Source organism: Vanellus vanellus, assembly GCF_965231255.1.
Source record: "Vanellus vanellus genome assembly, chromosome: 22".
Lineage (NCBI taxonomy): Eukaryota > Metazoa > Chordata > Aves > Charadriiformes > Charadriidae > Vanellus > Vanellus vanellus.
The window spans coordinates 6,745,891-6,769,496 of NC_138927.1; the positions used below are offsets into that span (position 1 = coordinate 6,745,891).

General features: G+C 45.9%; 1 protein-coding gene across 1 annotated transcript in view; it reads right to left on the reverse strand.

Annotated features, from left to right (window-relative positions):
• The window catches only part of CSMD2 (CUB and Sushi multiple domains 2), a gene marked incomplete at both ends in the record, with an annotated part of 311,031 nt that overhangs the window by 223,301 nt on the left and 64,124 nt on the right, over positions 1 to 23,606 (reverse strand). Inside the window, 2 exons of the mRNA XM_082494202.1 lie at positions 1,241 to 1,448; positions 8,566 to 8,760. Coding sequence (XP_082350328.1) covers positions 1,241 to 1,448; positions 8,566 to 8,760 — 403 coding nt within the window. The remainder of the gene's footprint in view (positions 1 to 1,240; positions 1,449 to 8,565; positions 8,761 to 23,606) is intronic.

Sequence of the window (23,606 nt, forward strand, 5' to 3'; positions counted from 1 at the left end):
TATTTTTGATATGACAAGACACAGCGCTGCACTGGCAACACCTCCAGGCTGAATAATGTTTCTTAACTAGCTCCATTCATCTCTACCACAGACCGCAGAGGACTGATCTGCGCTGCAGTACACAATGGCTAAAAACTAACAGTGCCCTAAAATATTAATGCATGCTAATAAAACCAGGGTTTTTTTTCATGAAACAGCAACATCCAATTTTCAAAGGGGTCCTGGGAGCAGTAAACAATTGGTACATGGTAAATGGCAAGTTCCCTCACATCAATACATCCTAAACATTCAAATCCTATTCCCCCGTAATTGCCAGGGAAGTATAAATTACTTAAATGAATGTTATTTGTGGCTGCTACAGAATCCTCATAAATAATCGTAATTTAACTTCCTGCTGATAATCCCAGGCAACATCTAATTATTTCAAACGCTTAATTCTTCCCTTCCAGAGGGATGTCGAGTTTAAGACTATTCCCTTCCATTTGCTGCTACTTAGGACTTTTAACTGTTCCTTGAGTGCAATCACGGTGAGCAACTAGAGGCAGAGTCCTCCTTTGTTACAAAAACAACATATTGCTTATGTCAAATTCTTCTTCAGGCCCTCACTTCAGACTTCACAGCACCAACCGTTTGGATAGCTCTTGTATATCGGAAGAAATCAGTGTGGCATTTATGTATAATAAAGGCAGGATTTCTGAAAGCATTGCTCAAAGAAACAACGGGATGAGAGGGGTATTGAAATTCTCCACGCAGCCTCCTGTCTAAAGGACAAGCTGATCCATAGAAAAATTTACCGAAAGTTCATTAATGGTAAAAGTCAACTTGTCAGCAACGTATTTACAATAATCAGAAAATGATTTAGCAAAAACAAGGTTTGAGCATGACAATGTTCGAGCGGGGTTTCTTGGGTTATGAAGCGTTGGGTTGTCTAATTTTTTTTTTTTAATTCTTTATTGCTTTCTAAGCAGCTACACTATGAAACCTCACTGCAGAGAATACGATTTGAAGTAGAGAATAGTCCCTGCAAAGCTCACCAAGGAAATCAAAAGCATCCCAGGGAGTTTCATTAGCAGGTAGCAGCTACAACCTGTGACTGGGAGTAACTGGGAACCACCCTCATTCAGGCACAGACTCTGTTCACCCTGAACGCCCCGAGAAGTTTGGATCTGTTCACACAAAACATCGGCAGATACCACACGACTGTACCGACCACAATCATGTATGGCCATTCGTGACCTACCAGAGCGAAGATCCCTCTGTTCCAGCAACTTCTAAAACATCATATCCATCTTCCAGCTGAAAATCCATGAAAACCAGAGCAATAGTGTCTCCAGGTTCAGCGAGAATAGTCCACGTGCAGTCTGCGTTATTGCCATACTCCAAAGGAAAATGAGGGCTTGAGATAATTCCGCTCTGTCCCCGCAAAGTCCCTCCGCAAGCGTCATCAGCTGGAAACAGAACGCAGTTATCAGATATCGCTGCAATGCACAGAGCAGTACATCAAAAAAGAAAAAAAAAAAAAAAAAGGCCAAATTCAAAGCAAAGCTTTAAAAGCCCCCGTGCTTTTGTCGGGGTGAGTTTTACTACACACTACTAAGAGACAAACATGTTGAGGGATGCAAAATCCTATTAGGTCAGCCAGCGTCTCCCGGCAAGGGCCAGTTTATTCCCCACCGTACACTTACTAGGCATTTGTTTAGGCTAATTTTAAACACCCCAAGCGACAGAGCTTCTACCCCTTCCCTCGGGACGCGGTTCTCAGCACAACGTGTCTCACTGTCAAGACACTATTTCCTCACGTGTTGTTGCCCAAGTTTTCTGTTCCATCCCTCCTTCCTGACGAGGACCCCCCGAGGTGTTTCCTGCAGCCCCCTCCCACCCAGCCAAGCAGGAGGAGACCCGCCAGGAACGCCGCGACTGAGCAGGGGGTTCACAGACACGCGAGAACTCTCCCGTCGCAGCGGGGTGAGGGGTCGGTGTCCAACTCTATAGATCTCAGCACCTTCACGAGGAACAGAAACACCCCCAGGGCTGGGGCGACGGGACTTGGAGTACAAGCACTGTGTTTAATAGAAATCTAATAGGAGTGGGATATCCCGCACACCTGCCTGACATGCCTTTGATTGCCCCATTTCTTATGGAAATGCATGTTCCCAAAATCACAGCGGTAGAATCTTAACCCCTTGTTCAGAAATCTAGCAGAGACGTTTCCTGCTCATACGCTCATCTCCTGTTTGCTGCAGGTTCTTTCATTTTTACAACCTGAATTTTATCAGCAGGAGCTATTAGAGCAATTAAAGGAGGAGGATCTAAAGAAAACATGGGCAAGAAGATAAAGGAAACTAAGAATTAATTTCACTAGCATCAGGGCAGCTCGCTGCTGTCATACACAGAGCATCAGCTCAGCATTTATTTGGAACGCTGCTAAAAGCCTGTTAACTTTACAGCATGTATTACAGGGCGGCGTTTCTGATGCTTTAGTCAAGGAGCTTGGGGCTTCACGGTATAAACGTTTATTTTCATTACAAACTATTAAAAAAACAAACAAACAAACAAAAAAAAACAAAAACAAAAAAAAACCCTGCCAAACTGAAGTTTAACAGGTGAGAACATTTGTGAAGTGCAATGGGTCATCAGCACCTAAGGAGGGCAGGACAATTCCGTAGGGCCGCTCCGGAGGATCCTCCACTCTCAGACCTTTTCAGGAGTCAGTGTCTCCTGCTGTCAGCAGGTTGTACCAGCAGAGCTGAAACTTGCAGCCTCTAACTCAGGAAATTTGAAAGACAAGGGAAGACAATCATACACGCCAACTTTTCTTCCTCGTGGCCATCTGCTCTCCTGGCGCAGCCATGCGCTCCCCAGAGACTGACGGCAAGAGACCGCGACAGGAACCCCCCGGGCTGTGACACACGGTCTGCGCTGCACCGACGCGCTGCGCAGGCTGCACTGGCACCTCCTCGCCCCAGCGGAGATCGTGGCCCTTCAGAACTGCTCCTGTGCTCAGACTGGGATGGCACATCATGGACCTCTTGGAGAGGGTCCAGAGGAGGCCCCGGAGATGCTGGGAGGGCTGGAGCCCCTCTGCTGGGAGAGGTGGGGGGGTTCAGCCTGGAGAAGAGAAGGCTCCGGGGAGACCTCAGAGCCCCTTCCAGTGCCTAAAGGGGCCCCAGGAGAGCTGGGGAGGGACTTTGTACAAGAGCATGGAGTGATGGGACGAGGGGGAACGGCTTCACAATGGAAGAGGGGAGACTTAGATGAGATAGAGTCAAGAATTTCTTCCCCATGAGGGCGGTGAGCCCCTGGCGCAGGGTGCCCCAAGAAGCTGTGGCTGCCCCATCCCTGGAGGGGTTCAAGGCCGGGTTGGACGGGGCTTAGAGCAACCTGGGCTGGGGGGAGGTGTCCCTGCCCAGGGTAGGGGGTGGCACTGGATGGTCTTCAAGGTCCCTTCCCACCCAAACCATTCTGTGATTACTGCGGAGCTCACAGCAGGCAGAAAAAAAATACGATAAAACCCCTGAGATGTAAGCAGACATGCAACTACTTCTGGGCCATTCCAGCAGCCAAAACTAGGACTGAAGAAGGCCACTGAGATCCCAGCTTGATGCTCTGCTCCCTGGTATTCTATTACAACAGTCAAAGTTATCTTATTTGCGGCAATCATATTCTCAGTGAATTAAAGTCATTCACAGACAGTGAAGTGCAGTTAGAATCATCGATAAATTTAGGCTGAAAGATCTCTCATCTAGTCCAAGCACCAGAAAACCGTTCAATGCAACTTCAATGCATCATACTCATACATTCAACTTCAATGCATCATACGCAGGATTCAAGGTGGGACCTCCAAGGAAGGTCCATGCAAAAAGTGAAAGTGCTACTTCCAAACCCCTCCCTCTGACACACAGAATGAAAATGCTTTTCAGAGGACGAATGGATTGCAGCCAAAGAGCATAAGCACGATTCACCAGTTTACTGGGATGTTCAAATTTAATTTCTCATGAATAAGTGCCCCTGCAGGAGCCAGAAAGAAATAGATGCAAAAAAGCTTCTTCGCCAGTGAACTCCCAGACCTGACGCCCAGCAGCAAGACAGAGCAGAGCAAGGTCATGAGCTGCTCCAGCAATGCACGGGGATCTGAAGGGGCGATTTATTCTTAAGATACACTTACCTCCAGAGGGGCATCTACCTCCAACACAATGTGTTCAACGTTATTGCTGCCTGGCTGCTATTGGCCCAAGGCAACCATCCAAAGTACCTCTGCAAATGAGGTCCTGCACCGTGACCACGAGTCATCCGCAAGCAATGCGTGCTCTGCGGGCCAACACCGCATTCAAGGGCATAGGTGCTCTTGGCCAAACACTCACTTCTCACCGCGATCGTGTGTTTGTGCAGCTCAGGCCCACGTGCAGCCCTTAAACACACCCAGCCGAGATCAAACACAACAAGGATTTGTAAGAAGCAATTCCCGTGGGAAACGGCCACGTTTACTGTCGGGGTCTGCAAAGCCTGAGACTGATCTGGGACATTAAAGTCAGTCATTCTCGTACTGGAATTAATACAGGAGGGAATCGAGGAATATGCTAAAGAATTTTGACTCAATGCTATATTAGAATTCTTAAACAAGGGGACTACTATTTTTTTTTTCTTTTTTTACAGGACTAAGCTAATTTACAGTAGCTGCAGAAGTATGGTGCATTCGGCTTTTTTTTTTTTATTAGAAGGGGGGGTTTTATTTTAAGTTCCTTGAAATTTTTTCATTACAAAAGGTCTTTAATGGAAAATGTATTCCCTTCCCATCTACCTCTAAATACACACTTGTAGATATTGTTACTGTTTAAACATATTCTACAAGCTTCTAAAGTCTTCTTGAACAGCCCTTCAATTATTTTAGGCACAGTGCAGTCTAAGCAGCTGTTTGAGTTGTAGTAAGACAGACCACTTAATGAGATTATGCATATTTGATACGCTTAAAATGTAGCTTCGCAAATGTTCTCAACTTTTCAGCTGGCTTACTGAATTTTTACTCAACCGCCTACCAGAATCGTAAACCTATCAGTTCTACTTAAATTCAGCAAACAATCTGGGCAAGACTTCTCTCCGCATGCATGAAAGCGCTTTACAAAAGATTCAGATGTTTCCGGATATTATTTTGGTGCTTCAAATGCACCATATTCTGCTTTATTTGAGATTAGCTGACCCAAGTGAGGGTTGTTCCTTCAGTGGCTACAGCAGAACCGGAGAGAGCATTCCAAGTCTGCTGGGGTTTTGCCTCCAGCATACCAACTGTCAAGATAAAAACACAGCTAGACGCGTTAGACTCAGCTCACGGCCCCGTTTCGATTAAGTACCAGGTCTCCTTTCATTCTGCGAACGCAGAACAATTGTGCAGAAAGTGTGTAAAAACACAAGATGCAACGAGGAAACCATTCCCGGTATTTCAGACAGACATTATATAGATGGGATAAGTGTCAGCTTCGTCCAGATTTTACCGTCTGACCCAGACGGGCTGAGGGCTTTCAGCCCTGGAGGGGAGTTTCCGTGGCCCCCAGGCAGAGCCAGGCTTCTCGTCTGGGCAGCCCCCACCGCCCCCCAGTTCCCTCTCCCGCTCCGCAGCTCAGCGCGGAGATGGCATCCGCCGCCGCCTCGGTGCTCCCTCAGTGAGATCACCGCAGCCTTAATCCTTCCTGCCATCTAAGCAAGGACCATAACTCACCAGAGCAGAGTCTGTGCTGAATTTATAGTCTCTTTTAGCTCAGAGTCCAAGAATCAATTTTGATATAACTGTGCTTTCAAAAGCACTGGCGAGCTGCAGCTCCTCTCGCTGGCTCTGCAAAGACACATTTCACCGGGCCGGTCTGCCTCCATCTGGAATTCCTTCCTACTTTCCTTTCTCATTGAGATAGCACTTGTCTTTTATAAAAAAAAAGACAAAAAAAACCACCCACTGCACCAAACCCAACCCTCTGTACTTCTGAACTGAGAGTCGGGTGAAGGGAGTGCAGATAATTCCTATGGAGAAAAAGCAGCTGAGCCACAGCACGCCTTCAAAGCGATGCTGTCCTGGCACGTCCTCTCAAACACCTTTGTTTCTTGGTCTTTTCTACCACACTTTTCTTTGCATCTTTGATTATTTCAATACATGAAGACTGGAATAGAGATGAGGCTACCAAGATACAGATATAGAAAAGGACATTACAAAGTGAAGACAAGCACAAAGAAAAGAGCACGAAGAACCCAAAAGAGGGTATCGATCAGCATGGTAGAGACATACGCTGTTTTCAAGACTTGTCTCCTACCTCCGCCAGTATACTGGAGAGGAGGGGAAGGGCAGAGTCCCCAAACCAAACACTGTCCTTTGCAGTCACATCAGACAAGTCTATTCCCAAGACAGCAGCTCCTGAGATTTCAGCACCTGCCCAGAGGGCTCCTTTCACCTCGACGTTGGGGTCTGACCCAGCAGCATGACCCACCTCCAACTTAGAAAATAAACCAATACCCACAAATACGTTTAACAGGCTTTTAGCTGACAACTACCAGTAAGCCAATATTAATAGAATTAGTTACAAGATACATAGACCATAAAGATCTTTTGCATCTCAAGGAAATATATATTCTTCTTCAGGCAACACTTTTGAAAACGCTCTTTTCCCTGCAGAAGAAGGATAAACCTGCTTGTCAGTGCGCAAACCTTTTTGCCCCGTGCAACACCCGCAGTCTGTATCACCAGCTTGTCGGCCAAGCACGAGCCTCCGACTGCCAAAAGCCTACTTATGGTAGAAGGAGCGCAGCCGGTTCGTCTCTGCTACTTTCTACTGGCCTGGAACAAGATATGAATGTCACGTGAGAAGATTTCCCGTTCCTGCCTCCAAAAAATGCTTTGAAAGTTTTACTTGAGGTAAAGTCTTGAAGGTTCAGGACCAAATCTACTGAAAAGGAGTGGCCACCTCCCAGAACCTGCAGGCACATCGCTACCCAAGCGCACCTGAACAAGCACTTATTTTGCTGCCATGAGAGCAATTCACACAGCACCGAATTGAATATTCCTCCGTCCTGACCTGTACGAGAGGCCACCATCATCATTGCTGGATACATGATTGAAATGTTGGTGTTAAAATTAAAAACTGACTGTGGCAGTTCAAGACAAAAATGCAAAAATAGTCTTTTACTCCACCTGCAGCAGAGATCACAAAAACTACACTGATGCCAACCCTCGACTTCAACACCTGCTGGGGTCAGAAGTTAACCCCTCCCTTATCCGGGTCCACTGCACAAATGCCTGGGTAGCAGCAGGGAAGGGAGAAGATAATGTCTTCCTCCAAAGCAAGGCTGCTATGGGAGAAACGCTGTCAGACTGGAGGAAACACTGGACCACTGATGGAGATAATTTCCTTCTCTTCCACAAAGCATATTGCTTTGCATACTCTCAAGGTTGAATTTCAGTGAATGCTTTTCCTGCACACACTTCCAGTGAAATTAGGAAAAAAAAAAAAAAAAAAGTTACAATGAGAGTTCTAATTCAAAGGGAAAAACAAAGAATCGTAACTGATCATACTAAAACGGCAGCGATAGCTGTCCCTCTCCTGTGTCAGTTTGGCTGCGTGAACCACTCCTTCGGTGGTACGATGCCCTTGGCCCCAAACCAGCAGGTAAGCGGACAAGAAATACACTAAGCAGCACATATTACTGCTGTGTAACTCATTCACGGAAGCATTAAAAACACACCAAGCAAACAATATTTGCTCACTTTAAATTCAAGATTTATGCTACAGCTTAGAACTGCTGATTGATTGCACAAGCAGAGTCGATAAAAAGAATCAATACGAGATGCTCTGCTGAAGTACACGAGGCATCGAGGGGGAAAGACTTCAAAGCGGCAGCAACTGTTTTGGTGTAACACCACAGACACTTGTATATTTACAGACCCTCCAGTCCCTTGTGGCCCCAGAGAATTGGCAAGCAGCTCTCCGTGCCGATAAAGGACCCCAGGCTCCCCCAGCCCCGAAGGGCTGGCAGGAAGGCCGGACAGCCTCTCCAAACAAAGGCCGGGTTCCACCTCCCATGGCATCCCCGGCACAAGGCCGGCGGCCCCGCTGCCCGCGGCGCCCAGCACCGCTCCGCGCGGACTCGCGCTTCTCTACAGGCAAAGCGCCAGAACCACCGCGGCACGTGCCCCGAGGGAAGCCAGCCTGGCGCTGCAGAAAGGGGGAAATCCACTCTCATTTACTAGCGTTTGATCTAGAAAACCTGGATGGTCTCGGGTAGGTGTCTCATCTTACAGATAATACTCCTGCTTTTCCTCCCCACACACTTTAGACAAAGAAATTGAAATTAAAGTAGCTGCGCAGCATTTTGAATACTTTGAGCACTTCATAACCTTCCTATTATTCACCCAAACCCTGGCAGCTTTAAGGAAACCAATAAAAAGGAACTTCAATATTAGCTACATCACGTTTAGTTTTCAAGTCTTTTAAAATCAAGCTTACAGTCCATGAAGTTCTCCCAACCCCAGATAGCTCACTAAACCCTGTTTCATTGTGGCGCGTTCCAGACGAGGAGAGGGCACTTTACCTCTGCAGAAGGGGAGAGGAAAATCCCAGGAGGCACTGTTTTCCGAATTGGCATGGCACGTGAGCAGCGCGTGTCCTTCCAAAAAGAAGCCTGGATTGCAGCTGTATCTCACTTTGTCCCCAATGCTGAACGTCGTCCCTTGCTGAATCCCGTTCTGCAGCCGTCCTGGGTTTCCGCACGTATGACTTGGTAGAACTGCCAAAGAAAGTTGCTTCTGGTTAGGGACAGTGCATCGTAACAGAGCCGTCAGGTGAAGAACCCAGAGCAAGGCTTGTCTCAAAGTAAATGCATCGCATAAAACGTAAAGGGCAAGTAACCACCAAACTCACCCTACTGGATGGCACCAGAGCCCGTTATGGTTAACATTTAAGTACCATTTCTACCGAGAGATATATACACACTCACAAGGAAGCAAAATCATCCCCCAAGCAACGGAGTCAGAAACCACATCCGCTCTTTCCTGACCAGTTTTACCAGTTTCTAACCCAAAGCATCCCTCTTTCCGATGCCCCCGCTGTTCTATCGAACACCATTGCAGTCGATTAGAATCCAGAGATGACATTCCTGTTTGAAATAACATTTTTTGAACAGACCTTCGCCGGGCACCTCAAAGGCCCCCGCAACGTAAGCAGAGTTGCGTTACACCTTAGAACCACACAGACGACAGCAAAGCCCGTAACTATGGCTTAGACAAAAGGAGCGACACTTCAGCCCACCAGGATTTACGCTGCATTGCGCTGCGTGTTTAGTCCAGGCTTCACACGTGTCCATCAAACCCAACTCTACCAATGCTGCTGGACCCAGCACCAACGAAGGCAAGATATAATCCAACAAAAGTTTGCATCAGGAAGAATACGGGATACTTGAATACAAGATGGAGAAGCTGCAGCAAAAACGCTACTAAATCCTTAACCAATGCCCCTGTACGGCAGTTTCAGAGAATTTAAATAAAACTCTACGGGTTCCCATAAGCCACTCCAAAAAGATCCACTCAAATCATAGGTTTAGAGCCCAATATAAAACCCAATGAAGACAACCAAGACTAAGAATGACTTAATCAAATTTGAATCAGGCCCTTGTGCAGCATCTTGTATTATAGTTCTTTTTCATTAAGGCGGAAACATCAGAGGAAGGAAAACACGGCCATTCAAAGCTGAGTGACGGTTTATCATTGGAAACAATTTTGTCAGGGGCATGAACAAAACCAGATTAATTTCTATGAGCAAAGGGAGGTTTAGTCTGCAGCTCTGCCAAGGAAAAGAGGAAGATTAAAAGGAAAATTATATGCTAGCATACACGGCATGCAGCGGAATAAAATACGACCAAAAGTGTGCGTGAGCATGTGAAGTGAAACATAAATCCCGAACACTAACTGATGCAGAGACACTACCTTTCTCTCCTGCCACGGCACAGGGCTTTAGGACGGGGATTTGACGCCTCCCCGCTCCGGCCCCAGCGCGGGCTGTCCCCCCCCGGAGCAGAGCTCGTGCCCCCCGTGGCAGATACACCAGCGGGATCCCTCGCAGCCGGGGAGACGGAGACGGAACTCTAATCTGTAACGAACATAGGATTAGGCTCCCTGCATCCAGACTGGCCACCTTGCTTCCTAGTTAACCCACTTCCACATTGAATGCAACCTGACCACCTTCAACTTGATTAATTTTAATGGCACGTCCATGTCGACTCCTGCACTGCTTCAGTTTCTGGCTTTCCCCTGCTGCGAGCGCCAGCTCTCCCCGCACGTATGCGCGCAGAGGAGCTGCCTTCCCCCGAGCCCCCCGGCTCCCCGCGCCGCCCCTCGCTGCACAGCACGGTACAGGCTCCCACGGACAGAATTTCTTCCCCTTGCTCCCTCCCCCAAAATACTATTTCCATCCTTCCACAAGCGCCCGGAGCTAGGAAGTTCAGCAGCAACTTTCACATAGAAATATTAATGACCCTGCCGGTTTTGTAAGCGGGGGGATGCTATCAAATACGTCAGATGGGCTGAAAAGCAGCGTAGAACTAATGTTTCATTTTCTGTAATGATACTCAAACCCCCAGTTTAATTAAATTACCAATGTCACTTTTTTTTAAAAATGAACCCATTCCTGCTTTTATGCTTCCTTCCTTTAGAATTAATGACTAGAACTTTGCTATAAATAAAAATCTATCATTTTTAAAAGTCAATCTCTAGCACTAGCTGCTCTCTACTTAATGAACTGTGAAGAATCAGACAACCCTGATCCGCATCGTATCTTAAAATCATAGTCGAAAAACAGGATCTCACTTAAAAATTCTGCTTCATTTGGCTGCCTTAACTAATACCTTTTTGCAGGACAGACAACGTGCACACGCTTTTTGGGGGGAGGCACCGTTAACTCCTCGATCGCTTTGCATTCAGTGGGGTTGCTGCAGGAATCAGTGAGCCTTGATTTTTTTTATTTTATTTTCTTTTTTTAAAAAACACCACCCATGCACACCTGCAGAAAAGAAACACTTCTTCTAATTGCTGCCTCATGGACCAAAAGAGCGGCTTCCAAAGAGGCCGGTGCTACGCGTACTGGTGAAGCACTCCTTCCCCGAGGGAGGGAGAAGAGCCAGAGGACGCAACGTCTGTGCTCCCCGGGAAAGCAGAGGGCCCCAACCCCCCGCGCAGATCAGCAGGCGGGAGTGCAGACTGCCCCACTGTGGATCTGGGGGTGCCCCCGAAAGCCCCCGACCCGCTCAGTGTGGGAAGTCCGTGCCCGTTCCACCGCTCAGCGCAGCAGCCGCTTTCACAGCAACGGCTTTGTGATTCTACTCCAACATTCCTGAGAAGAGATAATATTATTGCTCATACTTGGCTGCCTCTAACAGCCAGACTCTCCGATTGCTTGAGAGATTAATAGAACTGTATTATTTACATCAGATGTCGCACAGAATAATATTATTAAAGCTTTGTCTTACCCATTTACCAATTCCACTGTAGATTAGTAGCACGGATTTTTTTCCTCCCCATAAAAGCTTTGTTCCCAGCAATCAACATAATATTTTCCAGTGATTGTATGGAAATGAATGCAGCCACAGACCAGATTTGTACAGATGAATAGAAGGTCCTGTTAGTCATTTTGTAGCTAAGTCTGTTTCTTTCCATGATGAATTTAGAGCAGTTTATTTTATTTGCCCTGATTTGAACAGCTGCCAAAGCGTTATCGTATTTTATGACAGAGGAAAGGAAATAGGATTATTCTATTGCAGTTGCACCTGGAGAGCTCCTCAACGTACCCCAAACACCACTGTCCCAAATGTATTCAGCTATACCACTCTGGAGCACCCGCTCCTGAAGATGACACAGTAGAGGAACCATAATCATGGTGTTAATTGCCAGCACAGACACAAACAGAACCAGACTGGAACCTCTGGAGAGGAGGTCAGGTGAGAACTACAATTGTCTTCAGAGGTAACAGGAGACAGCATGATCTGAGAGCACGGCAGAAAGGGCACCTTTTCAGCAAGAAACTACAGAGTGTCAGGACATGGAAGATATCAGCCAGGAACAAACCCACCAAAACCTAGAACGCTCCCACTTTCTGCAGTTTCCAATCTATCCTTCAAATCCATTTATTTATCAAAAAGAAACCTGTAGGGCACAAGACCAATCTCTGCCCAACTTAACTCCCTTCTGCTCCAAACTTTCTCTGCCCTTTTTTTTTTATACCCCCTCTTGCCTTTCAGTTTGGGCTCCTTTTGTCCCATCCTTTGGAACCTGCACATGCTCCAGCGATTTCTCTCTCACCCTTCACCTCACCCCAGGAGCATCATTCAAGATCTTGTGTGGTATGCAGCTTTTACAGAGCAATGAAGACATGTTTCCCTCATGGAGCTACTCTTTGTAAACTTTATATCCACATCTGTTAACACAAGACCAGAGGGATCTCAGATTTCATCATGCGTTGCTTGAAAATGAACCGAACACGTTGGAAACAGAAAGAACACATCTGAGAAGTTTCCACCATCCACTCCTGTGAGCTGCTGAAGAGCAACTAAAGAGCTACCAGAATTGCTCATCTGCATCAGAAGCTTCAGACCCTTCACTGCCCTTAATTCTTACCCCCATTTCTGTCTGCCCTTTTCAACGGGCTCGCCAGGCTTTTCCCAAATTTTGTCATCCCCTTGCCCACAGTCACTACACTGGAAGTTTTCAAAATCAGCAGCTTTCAAAACCTAGTACTTGTCAAGCCATGTCTCCTCGTTCCAGTTCATTCGAAATTAATTAGTAGTTTTTAAGTCATTAGATGTGACTCAACGCATCCTTGGACAGCATCCCACCATCAAAATGCATTCAGCCTAATTACATCAGCCTTTCCTAAAGCCCCATAGCTCTTTGTCAGGAGAAAAAAAGGCAAAAAAAAAGGGCAGAGAGACATTTCTCTTCTTGCTCATCACATCAATACGTTGGAGTTAACTTACCAATTCAGGTACTTTCAAACAAAACAAACCCACATCCATCCCTTGCTCACCACTGCGAAGAGAAATCTTCCGTTTCCTATTCAAATTAATCTTCAGCTCCATTTTCTCTGTTTATATTGTTTGAATATAAAATAGCCCCAACATTTAATACAGCTAGATACTGCACTCCAGTCTATTACCCTATTTACATAGCTAAAAGAAGCATTTTTATTGCTTGAATTATCTATGGTAGTTTACGACAGATATTTCAATTCTATCATTGTTCTAACCTTGAAATCTTATCAAGGAGTGCAACTTTTATGATACAAGGCCATACATTATCTCCTCATTCCCAGCTAATTTTCATTCCTAATAAAAAAGAAAAGCGTAAGCCATGCCAGAGCAGGCACTTATAGCTCCTGAATACAGTTATTACAGCAAGAATAATTTATAAATCCCAATCAAAGGATGCTACACAGACCAAGCAAAATAACAAAAGCATTGACCTAAACTACTTGGAAATGAGTGTGCAGTGAGGACTGAGCCAAATTAATCTCCAATATGCTCTTTTAACTCTTCTTTCCATTCTCCCGCGCTCCCTGAATCTAGTGGGGGTTGGAAGTCAAGACATTCATGGGAATCGGCAGAAAGGTCTCTTCTGCGAGACGCAGGCTGGGCTGAGCAGAGCCGTGCTTCACCCAGAAGACCATCTGCACTGTATTTAGAATCACAGAGTGGTTTAGGTTGGAAGGGACCTTGAGGAGCAGAGTTCCACCCCCCCTGCCCTGGGCATTTGTTACCCTCCTAGAAATTCAAGGAGGGAAACCAATTCTTTAAGGAGAACATCTCTAAGGTTTCCATCACAGCTTCAAAAATTGACAGAAAAACCCATGTGCCACGTGGACAGCGCACCTGTGGCCAGCACAAACGTGAGCTCCCACGGGGGGAGATCCACACAGACCAACTTCCTCTCCCTCTTTGGCCTTAACTTTTGGGCCGAGTACCACAGGGCTACTCCATGGCTCTCTAACACCTTTCAGCGGTGTTTTAGTGCAACCTGTTCTAGTTCAGAAGAGTTTTAACCTTCATAATAAGCGTCCAGTATGTGCTACAGAAAAGGAAATAAATGGTATCTTTTTCATTTCATTTTACCCTTTCTTATGTCATGATTCATTTCCAGTCCAGCCAACAGAGATAAAGCTAAATGGAAACTATTTTTTCCCCTCTAATATTTCTTTGTTCACTAAAAAACAGCCAGATAGTTACTTTTGGATAATAACAGACCAGAATGGTTCATCATCCATCTTCTTTGTGGTGGTAGTTCTAAGGCTTTTTTGGAAATTAATTTTCGGTTTTCAATTTACCTTCCCGGAATGTGCTACCGCAACTTCAGTGCGACTTCCAGGAGGACCCCACAAGCTGAGAGAGGATTACTTTAGATTTGATTTAGTCATCCCACTACAGAAATAGCAAAAGATTCAAAACATGAAAGCAGTAAGGTCACGGGAGATATGGCAGCAAACCACCCTGCGTATTTCAGAGACGTGGTGAGCGGGGATCCTTCATGAGTGGCATAAAGTCCCAAACATTAATTATACTTTTTAATAAACATCGTTACTTGCTGAGCACAGTAGAGGAAGCCTGGCTAGAATGAAGATACAGATACTGAAGCCTGGCTACAGAAGCCTTCTGCTGGGCCCTGAAGAACAATGCCACGTTGGTGGATACTTAGATGTCAGCAGATGCTTCGCTTCCAGAACCAGTGGTCCTCACACCATCCCAAACTGGGATGCTCTCTGCATCAGGAGCCCAATCAGCACGGCACTCGAGAATGTGCTTATCTTTCTGAACATGCTCTAGTCCTGCTGCTCTTCAGCGCAACGACACTTGAACACAAGCTTAAATTAAAGTATGTGGTTAAGTGTTTTGCTTAGCAGGAATGGATTTAAGTGTATGTTTAAAGGCTTCATTGAACTGGCATTTAACAGCTGCAGAGTAACCTGAAAAAACTCCCCTAGGGAGGAGGGTGGTTTTAAATTTTTCTCTCTTCCTCCCTGAACTGAGGTTAACCATTCCAAGGGAAACAAAGACCTGCACCTTTTCGGAACATAAAAGACAAGCCAAGAAAAGCAATACTGCAGTGGTTATCAGCACAAGACGACAACTGCAGGAACCAAACGAAAGCAGAATTAAAACCGCAGCCCCAGAGAGTTCAGCTGCCATATCAGATCAAGCACCTCACTCCGTTGTGCACATCAAGGCCGAAAGCCAAGGCGTCAGCGTGGAAAAAGGGTGTCACATTTGGAAACCCAGATTTGAACTGATTCCTTCTAGACACTGGGTGCCAGTGTTGATCCGCTCTGCATTTCGCTGGAGAGTGTCCCTGGACAGGGAACGCTCTTTGTTCTGTTAAAAAAAGCCACTTCCAACTTTAGAGACCACATTGTTTATCTGCTTATTGATCTTCTCTAGCTATTGGCTGATTACCCAGAAACAGAAATTGTAGCCAACTACATCTGTTTTAATAAATATTTCACAGCGGAGGATGGACATTCACCACAACATATCATCCTGGCTTTTCCAGCCGCTTCCCTGGAAGCGGCGGGTATCAACGTGTAGGGCAGCGGCAGCCCCTGCTCAGGTCTCCCCTCCCGCACCGCGCGATGCGCCCACAGACCTGCCGAGTCTTCTCCCCAGCCTCTCCGGCTTCTTTCTTCTAGTGGCTTCCACGCATCTTTCCCACTCCTCACTCCTGGCTTTCGGAAGCCTTTGGAGGGGCAGCCGGGGACCACACACCACACTCCTGCTCCCAGCACAGCCCACCCGTCCTCCCGAGCGAGGCGGCATTGCTGGGAGCCAACTCAGGCTGAGGGTCAACCACGACTAACCCACTTCCTCAGCAGCGGGGCCAGGAACTCCCGCAAGTCACAGCTTCCACTCACGCTACACGAGGTCTGGCTCATCCCCACAAATAAGCAGAGGGAAAACTAGTTTGTTTCCGTTTTTTCAAGTGCCTTCATAATTTATTCATTCTAATTTATTCCCTCTGACAGTTATCTATTCTGTACCTTCTTTAGGAAGCGTGGCTACTCAATACCACGCAATGGCCCGTACTGTAGGCACAACGGGGACAAACTTACAGAGCAGTACATTAACGCATCAGCGGTATCACACACTTTGTGGGGAAATGCCCTTGAGAACAGGAGAGGTGAAATATTACACCGTTGAGTAGGATAGTCAAAAAAAGTAAAAGCAACCAGGAACCCTGAGCTCACGGCGCAGACACCCACATCAATAACCAGACAGCACATACGTTTCAAGGATGGTGCCACAAAGAGTCCACTGAGCTGCCGCAGCAATTAGGTAGTCTTCTGCTTCCGGCACTAGAGATTCATTATTAATTTGCGGTCATAACTTATCAAAAAAAATCTAGAAGGTAATTTTATCCTCTTCACCAAAAACAAAGGTAAAGTGATCTAATTATGTCATAAAAACATGCCTAGGGCTCAGTCCTGTTTCCTAAACTCACAGGTGCCTATCTTGCAAAATTTGCCACAAGCATAATTTTGCAAGCTATGCAATAACACGCACTCATCTCAGAGAACAAGTTTTTAGCCCCACGTGGGATCTCCCCAATGCCTGAACATATTCAGAAGCAAGAGCTTATTCTCATTTCAGATCCTTGTCTGTAGCTCAAAGGCAGATGTTGTGGATCTGAGTGCTCAGACCTGCCCCGTCTTTTCTTTCACACATCGCAACCTATTTAATGGCCATTAAAAGGACATTTATGCAAGTTAAGGGTAAGGCAGGCAGGGAAGGGGAAAGGGGAAACGCCTGTAAGACTCGGTTAAAAAAAGAAAAAAAAGGAAAGAAAAGCAATGGCCAAAAATCGTAACTTGAGAGCTCAGAGCGGATGTCACCAAAACACCCTTCAATCGAAGGGAAGCACACCGTGCTAACGAAGCCCCAGAGACCCTCCGCTGTCCTTGGAGGTTTTCAAGATCCAGCCAAACAAAAGCACAGATGACCCTGTCTAGCGTTGGTCAACACTCCCGCTTTGAATGGGATCCCGGTTCAGAGCCCTCCTGCACCTCCTCCTCCCTTCGTCGCTGTGAACAGGAGGACACCTCCTGCTTCCAGACCCACCAGACCCCCCCACGCACCCTAACCACTGCCCTGCATTCCTCAAGTGAGTTTTTCCTTGAGTGATCTAAAGGCCAGTCACTTGAAGTACACATCTTGAGTTTAAGCTGGAAGGTGACTCGCCTGCCACTTCTGAGCACGTGGCTTGAAGGACGTGGGTGTAATTCCCTGCGCTTTTCAGACAAGACCTGGCTGAGTCGCGCTCTACGCCTCACGCCGCCAGGCCAGCGGCAAGCCAGGCTCTGCGGGGACACTTGCGGCCAACCGGCCAGTTGAGATTACGGCCGACCACTCTGGGGACCTTTGCACTGACAGAGGGATTTGAGGAGGAGGGAGAAGTGTCCCGCCACCTCCTTCGCTCTTCTACAACTGGAGCAGCCGCTGGCCATCCTTCATAGACCTCGGCATGAAAGAACCCGACAGCTGTCACTGCAATCGTTAGCATCAGCTCACAGCTCCAGTTCTCCCAAACATAAACCCGCCTTCTAGTTGAAGGAAACAAGACGGAGGAGGCAGGGAAACCTGGAGAGGCCACCTACCACACAGTGAACGTTCCTGTCCTGTTCCATTTTACTCATCAGCAAAATGGAAGAAAATCACCTCATTCACTCTTCTCTCCCCAGACAAGATACTGTGCAGCTGCACCCACAGGTTCAGCCTGTATCCATCCAGAAATGCTCATTTAAGTTCTATCTAGAATAGTATGATGGTCCAAATACTTCAAGGACACCTCGAATACACCAGGGATTGACGCAAAGAGATGTTACAAATGAAAAATCCATATGTACATGCTACAAGAAAGGCATCAATTGTATAAATATTGTCATGGAAACAGGATACAGACTTGCTCTACGGGACACTCAAAGCCCAGTAATGGACAGAACCTAGAACATGCCTCAAGATCTCGGAACTGGCCCGAATCTTGTTCCACTACACGGGGAAAACCAATGTGTTGTTTAAATTTCCCATCACTGATATTAAAGCTGAAAGTTTTGACTCTGATAATACAGTTCTACACTGAGAAGGGTCTTATTGAAAGAGCTCACACGCAACCACAAAACCACCACGTTAGGTCCCCACAGACAAGTAACGAGGAGGAAAAAAGGCGCATTTCACTGAGCATTCAACATGAAACAGCTCAAAAATTATTTCCTGTACTTCCACTTTTCCTTGCTACTTTAATTATCCTGTTTATATGCAACACGAGTCTACCCTGTCCATGGGCAAAGATGCAAACCCTCCTTAAATTTCAGGTGGGGAGTGCGGGCAGTAGACACGCTCACCCACCCAAGCTCTCACTCCCCGCTGCAGAGAGGAAGGCGAAGGAACGAAACCTGCTCGTTACAGACAGTTCCCTGAACCTGTCTACCACAGAAGAGAGTAACACCCGGCTTCCGCGACTGTCGGTTTACGCCTCGAACATTCTCTATTAAGACAACAGTAAATCTTTAAACAGTCTTCAGCTCCTGAAGCCTTCAAAGAGCCAAAGCACGGCCAGGCAAAGCAGGGACGCTCACCCCTTCAAACGCTCACATCAGAAAGAAGAATTTGCACAGCACCTATTGGACATGAAATTCAATCTAAAGAGGCAAAACCTCTCTCCTCTGGAGCTATGCATCAGGCACTCAGAGGGGGAACGCGAGGAGGTCAGAGCAACGCTTGAGTGGGAAAAAGTTGGGCCCGTTGTAAAAGATAAACTAGAGAAGGCGACACATAAGCCTCACACTCGGCAACAGCTCACGAAAGCTTTTAAGAGATTCACGCAGCGGACTTCTCTGCGACTGCCGCCACAGTCTTCACTACATTAGCTGAGCCGAAACAGATCTTTTAGACTAAAACCCTTATACGGGCTGCTCATCTTATTACTGTTTCAATCCATTCATTATATTTTTAATCATGTCCAAATAACTGAGCTATTAAATAAATGCCAAAGCAGCAGAGCAGGCTGGGGCTTACACAAGCTAAAGATCAGATGGTTGCAGATTAAACCCTCCCATCCTTACAAAGCAACTGCCGGACTCAACTGCCACGTATTCAGGATTATGGCCATTTCTCAGTCCTGTCTCCTGCTGACACCAGAGAGGACATTCAGGATATGATTTACTTTAAAAAAAAAAACTCACAGTCATCCCACAAAGGAGGAAGAAAGTTGTGCAAGTATCTTCTCAGTAATGAACTTCCCACTGCAAACGCCTTCGTTAGCCTCCACTAGAGCATCTTTTAAGTGCAGATTTGTACACTGCAACACTTGAAGCTTTCCAGACAGCTTCAGCATCTCGTAAACTGTCTTGAAATGAGAAACTCCACACTGCCGTGACCACTGGAGAGATGCTGTACTGCACACCTTCCATCACTTACAGCAGAGTAATTGGAAAAATTTTAGTGATGTTTAAAGACATCCACCCACCTGCTTCTGTAAATGCTGAAAGGTTTTACTGAAATCAGGGAAGTTGTTGTGCCACAAAATCAGAAGGAAACCAACATCACACATTAAGAGACCAGAAAGAAACTGCTGTTGTCCTACAGTTCCCACAGGGGCAAAAGATGTCTCTCCCTACTTACGAATCCCGGCACTGGGGAAAGGCAGGCCCTGGAGCAAGAAGGTTTACAGCCGGTGACAGTACCAATACATCGTAGGTCTTGTTACGTGTATTGTTGCTGACAGAGCCTGACAATGGATTAAAGAACTAAAGACTATAAGAAAAAAAAAAAAAAGATACATTTGGTAAGTAGGGATAATCACACTTTCCCAGTTACAGATTACACCTGCCGGTCAACCCCATCCCACCCCAATTTCTCACGTTTCAAAAGCAAGTTAATGCTATTAGTTCTTCAGAGTTTTTGCTCCCCAGGCTGGCCAAGCACTTTCACCCAATAACCCCCCACACCCTTTCCAAACCACTGCACCCAAATTCTTCCATTTCCACCAGATAAAGTAAGTTCTACCAAATCTTTGCCTCCAACCAGAAAATCTAGTCTCTCCATCAAAGGCTTCAAACCTCACTCAACTTTTTTCTCAGCTTCCTTCCCCCATCCAACTCCCCTGCGGACACAGCAGGTCCCACTGGTCCCAGGAGGGGAGCCAGGGGACCTGGAAGGAGAATAAGGAGCCTGAGCTGGGCTCGGCACAGGCGGACCAGCAGTCAGGTTTGCTCTCCCCAGGATTACAGACTGCTGTCTGGTAGAATTTCAGCTGTGACAAAGTTTACTAGCACTAGAAAGCTACCCCAGGCTGGAGTAAAATTGGATATATTTCACAGTACAGAGACATAACAGAAAGCTTAACAACATGTGGCATTTATATAATATTTTATGTGTTCAAAGCATCATTTAGGCATTACCTGCAGCTCAAGGGACTGGTCAGCCAGGCTGGAACTCCATTTAGCGTTAGTTCCCACAGGATTTCTGATAATGGATTCTGCACTTGTGCCAGAAATGCCATAAAAATAGATCTGTTTGGGGGTAGCATAGCCTGTATGCTTTTATTGCAAACTACAGTTTTGAAAGAATAACATACACTTTTTCAAGCTCTAAATAAAGTTTTCCTTTTAATTTGATTTCTAAGCAAAAGGTTGCGATAATCCTTCTTTTATCCAAGACACTCATCTCCTTTCAGCACTACAGCTTGAAGCAAAAATTCCCAGGGAGACTTAACGGCTATCATTTCTGCACACACAAGGCTCTGTTGTACTTTGGCCCAATGCACTTTCAGCAACATAGATTTTTCTGTAAAATATAAAAATTACAGCCTGTTTGCCCACTGAGAATCAGCTCACACATAATTACATGTCTGGGACAAGAAACCTGCCTTCCATTAAGTTTTGTTTCCACTAACTTTCTTGCCTACCAGGCACCTGAGGGCACCAGCGCAGGAGGACGCCAACACGCACGTGCCATCATGAAAAGATGGAAGATGCTGGAAGATGGTTCGGGATAAATGCATCCAGAAAGCGCACGTGGACAACTTGGTCATGCATTCCCAACAGAGCACAGCTGCTAATGAGGTTACTGTATGAAATATGCCAGCACAAACTCATTTGCCTCCCACTGGATGTTCCGGCGAGGTTAGTCTAATTTTATAGGATGAGAGGTTGCGTGGGAGGAACAGGATAAAAGCGAGATCAATGATTGTAAGAAGTTTTAATTAGCATAAAGGTTCCTCTGTGTTAGTTTACAGAATTAAAAAAAAAAAAAAAAAAACAAAAAAAAACAAAACATAACCCAAGGTCTGGAAGATTAATTTCAGGAGTCTGGGATCCGGATCTCTGTCCGGGACACACTGAAAAGTGTACGTACAACAATTTCTGACACCGCATGTAGAACAAACTGCTCTCTTTTCTAGAGACCGACAGGATAATTTTGTAATCACCTTTATGTCACTTCCATTAGGACTATGGAACTCTTGCGTTTCAAGTACAGCCTGTTTTCTTACCAATGAGTGGGGCTTATGTAATTTTTAATATAAAATAAGAATTCACTCAATGCCAAACTAGAGGCTCTATTCTATTAAAATACAGAATCATTCCAAATGCCCAGTCTCAGACATTTCTGAGCTCTAGCCAAGATGTACAAAGCACGAGCACTAAAGTGATTAGTCCGCAGGAGGTGAAATTTCATGGAATTTAATGACACAGCACTGAAAAGAAAGCTCCAGCAGCGAGTGCTCAGGCTGAGCAGAAAAAGCGAGCGGTCTTAAAAGGATAGAGGGGTCAGGAGAAGGCTGAAGCATGAGATGTTCCCACATTCAGAAGATAAATGGACAGACGTTTGCATCTTCGACTACAGACGGTCTGCGACTGAACACACAGCCATGTAAAAACCCATCACCTTCGTTTGCAGAGTGGGGAACTACGCACAAATGGAAAGGCAAACAAGAGTAAAAAAAAAAAAAAAAAACCTGCAAATTTTCTTCCTCCATAAGACCAAGGAAAAACAATCATGAAATGAATGTGTTCTTCAAACAAGTAGGAGATCCATTTCCACATATGCATCTCAAACAGGGCACAGAGGAAAGTTATGAATCTTGGGAGAAGTAGACTAGTTAGATTTCAGATGTTACATGGTACATAGATAAGCATTCGAACGACTAATCTTAAAAACCCTCGGACAGAAATAACAAGGCAAAAACGCTCAGAAACTAGCCACTTCTTGCAGCAATAAGCTCTAATGGATTACTTGGAACCCATGTTTTCATGCTTTTTATACCCACCCTCTTTCTTTTCTTCAGCTTTTGTGCTACGCTGAAAATATCCATCCATCCCACCCCTACTGTTTATGGAAGTAAGGACAGGACTGCCAAATTCCCCACCCTCCATTCTCAATTGCTTATTATCAAGAATGGAGGCCACAATATTGAAGAAGCAATGTGTATTTATATCTCTTTGGCAGAAAGATCTATTTTGAATGAATGAGCTCATATTTTTCCCAGTCCAAAATATACTAACGGCATGTGGTTTGTCATCTGGATTCAGTATTTCTCAATACAGAAGTACCTGGATATGAAAATCAGACCCACCAGAGGAGAAACACCGGGATTTACACCAATGCTGTAAAACACTTCCCAAAGCCAAAATCCTAAATTCCTCTATTAATCGTAGTACAAGTTGTGCATTAAACTGTTTTGGCCTTGAAACTAGTTGAAAGATGAGGAAGGAATAGCCAGAACCTCTGGGAAAAATTAACACCCAGCACTGAAAGTGAACAGAAGAGGAGGTCAGCGCGTCTCCTCGGTGCTCGCTCAGCGGTCCACTCCCCATCGAACCAGGGCACAGACCAGCGAGATGATACCTCTCCACTGCAAAAGCAAAACAGCTCTGCAGCTGGGAGACAGCTCCTGGCTTGGGAAAAAAAAAAAAAAAGTCAAATCAGAACAACTGTACCCAAAACGTATGAAAACAGCACGAATTAATCCTTTGAGCGAAAGGTATTTTGAAAGACCGGCTCGGTCAGTCAGCCGCGGCCAGCGCGGAGGGACGACTCCGGCGAGAGAAGCAAAGAGGGGTGAGACCAACTGCTCCCTTCCATCCTCACAGCTGAGATCTCTCCCCGTGAAATTGCCGAGATAAAGCACAGCACAGCACTCCCCCGGGGGCAGAAGGCAGGCGCCGTGACTTTATCAAGTAACTAGTTATAATTTTCATGCAAATAACAAGAATAATCAAACGACTATCGCAGCTGTGTCAGCCTGAAGAAAATACCATCTATGAGCTGATCAAAGCAAGCAGATGACCTCACAGAAAGCGCGTTCGAGATGTTATCTGTCCCTTCGCTTTGGTGTGAACTAAATATTAAAAAAAAAAAAAAAAAAAAAAGAAAAAGATACCTCTCCCACTGTTTATAAAACTGCCTGGGTGAGGCCGCCACAGGCCGTGCACACCTACAGCCTCCCCTGAGGGCACATGGTGTTTCCCAGTCTCTGTTCAAGGGGTCATGGGCACCTCTGTCCACTTTTTGGTTATTTTCCCTCCACCCTCGCCGGCACAGAAACA